General features: G+C 36.2%; 1 protein-coding gene across 1 annotated transcript; it reads left to right on the forward strand.

Annotated features, from left to right (window-relative positions):
• The first annotated feature begins 324 nt into the window (after positions 1-324).
• On the forward strand, positions 325-6883 carry LOC21408678 (WPP domain-associated protein). Its single transcript, XM_024167005.1, has 6 exons — positions 325-489; positions 907-3371; positions 4182-4308; positions 5112-5213; positions 6234-6312; positions 6468-6883. Exons 2-5 carry the CDS (start codon positions 1033-1035, stop codon positions 6294-6296), a joined length of 2631 nt encoding a protein of 876 aa, XP_024022773.1. The 5' UTR covers positions 325-489; positions 907-1032; the 3' UTR covers positions 6297-6312; positions 6468-6883.
• The last annotated feature ends 956 nt before the right edge of the window (positions 6884-7839 follow it).

A 7839-nucleotide genomic window follows, 5' to 3' on the forward strand; every position in this document is an offset into this window, starting at 1 on the left:
CGACAAAAATAGGAGAAAATCATGTAAATGGCAAATTGGTAAAACAACCTTTGTATTTTTTTCTCTCTTTTTTTGCTGGAAATTTGTATTTATCTTTTTGGGATTTGCAACTGTAAAACTGCCAATACAAACAAATTCATTGTATGCTTGCATCGCACACCTGAAATTTTATTCCCTCCAAAAAAATAAAATAAAAATTAAAAAGGTATTTTCTATGCAAAGTCAAGAGGGGCAATTCCCGTAATTTCAGCGAAACGGGAGGGCAAATTTAAGCTTAATTCTACTCCCGCTCACCAAATCCACTTCCTCTTCAACCTTCTCTGAAAACCCTAAAAACCAGTCAGAATTCGGAAAGCTTCTGCCATGGAAAATAACTGGAAAAAGGCGTTTCCAAAAGTAAATTAACGGTCATCTTCCGACCCCAGGCTCTTTCTGACCGTTGATTTCTTCCAATCATGGTCTCATTTTGTTGATTCAACTTCTTCACCAGTAAGTTTTTGGTCTTGTCTTTTTTGAACCTTTTCATTCATTTTTTTTTTTTTTTCCTTTTCATTTATGTTTTCTTTTTATTTTTTGTACTTTGCTTTCACTCCTAGTTTGGAAGTGAGTTTAAGTTGAGATTTTTAATTTTTTTTCTTTGTTTAATTTGGTTTTCGAGTTCCTCTTTGCTTCGTTTGGATGCCGAGAAAATGCAGGAAAGAAAAAGAGAAAAGAATTAAAATTAATCATTTGAAGTCATCTCGACTAGCTTTGCTTTTGTTGTCCTTTGATGAATTATTTTCTTTTTTCGTACACTGAAAAAAACTGAAAAGCACTTGTGGTTTTTTTTTTTTTTATTTATTAAATTTCTTTTTTAAAATCTTTCTTATAATAATTCATTTTTTTACTTGTACTGAAAATTTGCAGTTCGGTGGGTCCAGTTTATGGGTACTTGATACTGTTTTGATGTTCTTTCTGCAATGTCTTCTTGAGTCCTGGTGCTGGTAATTCTGTTGTTGAATATCTTTCGGAGAATCTATTATCTAAGTGATCATGGCGAATTTCAAAGTGGTAAATGCTCGGGTCGAATCATCTTGTGATGGTTTGATGCAAACTAGTAAGGGTGTTAAGGAAAGTGAGAACTTGGATATTGACCTCCTTGCCGATTTGGATTCTTATTGGCAAGATATCAATGACCGGTTGACTATTTCGAGGATGGTAAGCGACTCGGTTATTAAGGGCATGGTGACTGCAGTCACACAAGAGGCGGCGAAGAAAATTGCCCAGAAGGAACAAGAGTTGGTAGGGTTGAAGGAGATGTTGCAAGAAAGCCTTGGGTCTCGAGAGGTGCAACATGAATCGAGAAGTGCTACGGACAGGACTTGTTGTAGCTTCTTAGCGGCTGTTACTGAGCATGATAGGATGAAAGAAACTTTGGGCCGTCTTAGAAATGCAAGTAATGAACAGTTCATGAAGTTTATGAAAGAAATTAATCGGATAAGTGGGTGTTGCTCGATAAAAAAGATAAGTTCTAGTTCTGAATTGTTGGGATTGGGGGGTATACTGCATGAAAATTCATCTGAAAGATTGAGTGATGTGGATAAAACGCTGGATGGTCTCAAAACCACACTAGAAACTGCTTTTAAGGGGGTCGAAGAGATTGTTCACTTGTCCAAGGTATCACTGCATGAGTGGAAGCAAGAGCAGAATTTTCAAGCAGAGATTGAAGCAGTGGTGATGGGGAGTTGCATTCGTAGTCTTGAACAAGAGTTTGAAGGAAAGCTGTGGGACCGAATCGGTGATGATAAAAGTAGAAACTTGTCTGGAAGAATGAAAGAAATTTCAAGTCTGCGCGAAGAATTAGAGGCAATTTCTAAGTCACTTTGTGTTCCTGAAGCTGGACATCTAGTTTCTCATGGGTCCTTGGATGGTGAAGGGTGGACTAATGGTAAAAAGAGTCATTTCCACCACAAGGTTTTGGGCAATCATGTAACAGAACCAGCCTCACTCTGGGAAGCAAATGGAAAACATGAGGATTCACAAAATAATAAGCTAGAGAATTCGGATCCGAACTGTCTGAGCCACATGCCAAGAGATGCATTGATAGGCTACTATAATAATGAGATGGCTAAGATGCGGAGAACTCATGAATCTAAAGTGCAGGAGATGACTGAAGAATTTTTCGGCCTTAAGAAGGAGTATTTGAACGAAAAGAGGTCCTCTTTGCTACTGAAGAAGGATAAGGAGTTCGATGTGTTGAGGAAAAAAATCCCTGATGTCATTCTGAAATTGGATGGCATTCTTTTGGAAAATGAGAAATTACCTGCAGTTTCCAACAATGCAGAGAGTCTTAACAGTTTGAAGGACAGACTGGAAGCCCTCCTTGCAGAAAACTGTCAGCTCAGAGATTTCCTCACAGATAAGAAGAAGGAAGTTAAGTGCCTTGAAACACAAATTTCTGATGCTACAGAGAAAATGTCAAAGCACTCTTTGTCTGAGGCAAAGTCGTTAAACACGATTAGATATCTTAGATCTGATATAGAAGATCTTCGTATTGAAGCTTCAGTTGGTGCAAATGTATTTACTTGTCTTCTCAGGGAAATGATGGGTGAAATTAAAGGCATTATTGAGGAGTCAAACTTGGAATACAATATTGTGCAAGAGTTTTTTAAAAGTAGTTTCGAAGAAGCTTCTCATAATGCTCAGCCTACTAGCCAATGTGGAGTTGAAGATTCAGATATGCTGTCCATTTTCATGCAGGCGATTTGTGAAGCTATATATAGAGAATCCTGGAAAGAAGCCCAGGATAAGATAAATATGTTAAACATGAAATATGTTGATGACAATAAAGTTCGAGTTTCTCTAGAGAAGTTAGTATCAGAAAAAGAAAAAGCATTAGAAGAAGAGGTAGCTGATAAAGAAAGATTAAAGCAAGAAATACTTTTCCTTGTAGAAGATAAGGAGAGGTTGACACAGGATGCAGCTGCTGCATTGGATAGTGAAAAGGAGCGGTTTCAATTAGCGGCTAAAGAACTTGAAGCTTTAAGGACTCAAACACGTCAGCAGCAGGCATTCATTTCTCAAAGCAGTGAAGAGTTAAATGCTATAAAAGGTGATTTGGTAGCGGCATTCAACAAAATTGAACTGGACATATGCGAGTTAAATAAAAAACTTGAAGTAGCAGGAACAAAGTTAAGGGAAGCTGAAGAAGAGAGGATGACTCTTTTGTCTGTTACCCAGCAGAAGCAGGGTGCAATATCAGCGCATGAAACAAATGAAAGGGAGACCAGAAAGCAATTGGTGTCAATCGCTAATTTCGTTAAAGGGTTATCTACAGCTGCTGCCGACTTAGAATGTAGAGTTACAGAAGACATTTCAAAGAATTATTTGAGGTATTTTCCCTTTTTGATGTCATGCTATTATGAATTTAAATTCATTTTGCCCAGTCATTTCTATTTATCTAGTTTATTCTATATTATGTGGGACTTTGACATCCAAAACTCTTTTCTGCCAGTGTGCATAATTTAAATCTTTCGGGCGTGAAAAGAGGTGGCACGGAATTTTTCGTTACTTCAGAATTTCCTTTAGGAAGATGGGATATAATGACTCTTCTAGGAAAGACCAAATTTCAAACTTGAACTATTCCTTAATTTCATTTCTGGCTGGATAAGACACGGACGTCGAATTAGGCTTTCCTCATTTCATATTGCTAATATATCTCATTCTTAGCTGTTGGCCAGGGCTATGTTACTACTAATTTACAACACAAGCAAATTATTAGACCATTTAGGAAAATTATTCTAGTGAGAAGTTTTATTAATACTAGTAATGTTGAGTGATGTTCCCTTTTCTTTCTCTATTTGAATATGTTTGCTTGTGGTGGGTGGGTCTATGTCTCTTTGCTGAGTGTTGCCTCAACTTAATGTTGATTTAATATGTTTAAGGTCACTTACATTGATTTTCAGACAAGTTCCTTTTTTATTAGCATTGTTGGCATGCCATTTTCAGATTCTCACTTGTTTGCTATTTTTGCTTTAATTTTTGTGTACATTCAAGCCTTGGATGCACTCTCTGTTTCTATTAGACAAGCACGTTTTTCCCCTGTGGAAACACCTTTTATTTCCAAAGAACGTTTAATTTTTGTGCAGCAGTTTGATTGTTTTTTACTTGAGTAAATAATGAGATTGTGGCTTTTTGTTCAGGTTGAAAAATTTGAGTTCACAATCACGTTTGCTTATCCAGAAAGCAAATATACTCAAAAGAACAGGTTTGCTGTACAAGCAGAGGCTTGAAAGGAGATGTACTGACCTTCAGAAGGCTGAAGCTGAGGTATGTAAATTAGATTGGTTGTACATTAAATGTAGTTCAACTTGTGACATCCTTATACTAGTTCTTACTTGGAATCTGTGCAAAGGAAACGAACACAATGCTTCCCACTCATTTTTATTTATTAATATATATTAATTTCTTTTATAAAATAAGTATTGCTAGGTAGAGAACTTATTAGTAAACAATTTTTATCTGCGTTACTTGGAGAAGTGTTGAAGTAATTAAGCCATCTTTGATGATTTTTGTATACGGAACATGCAAATCATATGAGGTCCATCTTGAAAAGCAATTTTACAGTGACGGGGATACATGAATGCATTATGTTTGTAAATTCTGGACTGACATCATCTACTGCATTGATCAGTAGTTTGACACACTTATTGAGCCAAGAATGCCAGTCTGTTCCTTGTCATTAACTGTTATCAAACTAATGGTGAGAAAAACTAAACGGAAGAAGATGCAAACGGACATATTGCATAGTACATATATATTTTAGACATATGCTTATGTAAGTGGAGGCAGGGAGGACAAGACGTGTGTTTTTGTATATTAAGAGAGAGGTTTTCACATTTTACCCTTGAACCTTCATGCAATCTTATGCAATTTTTGGATGATCTTAATAGTATTTTAAAAATTAAGCATGCATATTACTCAACCTACGTAACTTTTAATATATAGATATATATATATATATATATGTATGTGTATGTATATATATATCTCAATATTTTTATGTAATTTTGGATTTGTCTTGTTATTCTAGTCTCATAGCGTATTTGATAGATTTTAACCTTGTATTTCAGGTTGATCTTCTGGGGGATGAAGTGGAGACTCTTTTGAGCCTACTTGAGAAAATATACATTGCCCTTGATCATTACTCACCAATATTGCAACATTATCCTGGAGTAAGATGCTTTCTCAGTATCTATAGTGTCATTAACTATTTATTTCTATTATGTCTATTGGGTAATCGAGTACTGTACTGTGGATACGCTGTATCCATTTATATGCGCGTGAATATATCTATAAATCTATAAAAAATACATAAAAAGGGTGTTGGGGTTTTCCGTTTATCTTTGCCACTCAGATACATATATGTGTGGGTGTGGGTGTGTGTGTTGATAAGAAAAAATGCTTTCATTTATAGATAATCAATTACAAGGAAAGAAAGACGAGATATCCTCAAAGATTTAAAACAAAACAAAGCAAAGCAAGGCACAAAAACAATAAGGATACTTGGGTCAGCCTAGGACATATCAGACAACAGCCACTATCTTCCTATTACATCCTTCCAGTTTAGAATTATCGAAGGAAAGGAAAATTCTTAAACTCTTTGTCAGTTGATGCCCAAAGCGAAGCTAGGAATTGAGCTTTTCAAAACTATCTATCACCCCCATTTCCTTTCCTTCAAAGATTCCGGAATTTCTCTCCATCCATGCTGTCCATAATAGCACAAGAACCGTGCTTCTCCAGTCACTCTCAGATATAATACATCTATATCCTACGCCTTCGATTGATTTGGTCATTTTGTTGGGTTTTCCTTTTAGTAAAGAGGGTTATTCTGTACTTTTCTTTTGCTGTACAAGATGACAGAATAATCGCATTTTGTTTGTGTCTGCGCATCTATTTTCCCATTCTAATGAATACTTTGAATATTCTAGTTGTCTGCTCGTGGCGTGTGCTAACACACACACACACAAACATGTATGCATGAAACACACAAAAAAAAAAAAAAAAAAAAAAAAAATTTAAACACAGGAGCAAACAAAAAAATTTTTAGAATAAAACAAAAAAAAAAAAAAAAAAAAAAAAAAAAAATCTATACACAGGAGCACAACTAAAATATTGTGCATGAATGTTTGCACGTTAAGGTGTCTGCATGTGGTATATTCATATTTATTCACCCAGCTCTTGTTTATTTTCAGATTATTGAAATCCTGAAGCTGGTAAAAAGAGAATTAAGTGGAAAGTCTACTAAACCAGTTTGATATGCGTACTTAGTAGGTAATGTTTCCAACCTAATGGTATCTTCTCTTTGAAACCATTGTTATTTTGTCCAGCTGCCATTTGCATTATATTTAGGAAAAATCTAATACCCTGTTTATATTATTGATTGAGGGCTACATAATTTAGTTAATCCCTGCTTTTTCTCATTACAGCTTTGTGGGGGCAGAGTTGCTGCTACGTGGTTGGTTATCTTTGTTTAAAACAACTAAAGAAACCAGCAAATACTTGCACAGTTGAGCCAAAGAAAATATACGTCTACATTTTGAGCTTTTTTGGGTTCTTGTGGAGAAATTTGAAGACGACAGAAGCTGAATGGTAGCAAAAATATGGGGGTAGGAAGAAACATGGATACCGTCGATTTTGGTTTAGATAGTCGCATATTATTTTGAATTAAAGGAGCAACAGAGAAAGGCCTCCTAGTCTCCAGTGATCCATAAGTTGTTCTTTAATAGTTGAAGGTTTCTGTTCGATTTTGTTCATAGTCTGCAGTGTACATGAGCCTATAACAGACAGGAATCCAGTTTCTTACAGAGTAATCTTCATACGCCCTTTTTACACGTGTAGCCGATATAATTGCCTTTTTGTATGTTTTTACGAGTAATTGCGTCAGAAGTGAAAGATTAAAGATAGAAGAAATAGACGCGGTAAAAATTCTTTTGATTATTTATGCAAAGTATATGGAAGGCAAGTCAAATAATAAAGAGGAATGTTATTTATAGGTGTATATTTGAGTGGCAGTTTTCACCCACAAATGGTATAGTATTTGGATGTGGTGCACTTTTGTCAGGAGCAGCAAATCGGCTGAAAGGAAGTGTCAGGGAGTCTCTGTCTCACATACGGAAAGGAAAATTGGTTATGTGTAGGTTATGTCTCTGTCTCACATAGGGAAAGGAAAATTGGTACTAATTTGTAGGTTATATGTGGGTCTTCCCTGTCTATCTAGCAGGATGAGTAGTAGATAGTGATGTCAAATGGGCCGGGCCATCCATGGTCGTAACAGTGCTGGATTTGGCACGGCCGGTACGGTACTGTTATGGGCCGTGCTGGCCCGGTACATTTGATGGGCTAGTGTTGGGCCGCGACTTCTCAGCTCGCAGCCCAAGCCTGTGAAGGCCCGCGGCCCGGCCCAAGCCCAGATTCAGCTCGGCCCGGCCCAAGCTTGCGAAAAAGCCCCTAGCCCGTGACGGCGTATTATGTTGATGATGAATGAGTTTTACAAAAAAGAATAATAGGTTTTCGTTTATGTTCATATTCTTAATACATCACCTATTTTTGGTATAATAATGAAAATTGTTGGGTTTTATGGGATAGAAGATAAAGTTTTAACTATTACTTTTGATAATGCGTCAACTAACACGGCTGTAATAAACATGTTTAAACGTAGTTTGAAACCAACGTTTGGAGAGAAATTTTTCATCAACGGTGTGCATATCACATAATCAATTTAGTAGTTCATGCATGAATTGAACATATTTAAGCTAATCTAACAAATATTAAAGAATCTTTATCCTTCATCTCTAGTTC

The sequence above is a fragment of the Morus notabilis genome, unplaced genomic scaffold, assembly GCF_000414095.1.
Source record: "Morus notabilis unplaced genomic scaffold, ASM41409v2 Scaffold276, whole genome shotgun sequence".
Classification (NCBI taxonomy): Eukaryota; Viridiplantae; Streptophyta; class Magnoliopsida; order Rosales; family Moraceae; genus Morus; species Morus notabilis.

Coding starts and splice junctions, on each gene's coding strand:
- LOC21408678 (XM_024167005.1), top strand. CDS start 1,033: ATGGCGAATTTCAAAGTGGTAAATGCTCGGGTCGAATCATCTTGTGAT. Junction 3,372..4,181: donor ATTTCAAAGAATTATTTGAG/GTATTTTCCCTT, acceptor CTTTTTGTTCAG/GTTGAAAAATTTGAGTTCAC. Junction 4,309..5,111: donor TTCAGAAGGCTGAAGCTGAG/GTATGTAAATTA, acceptor CTTGTATTTCAG/GTTGATCTTCTGGGGGATGA.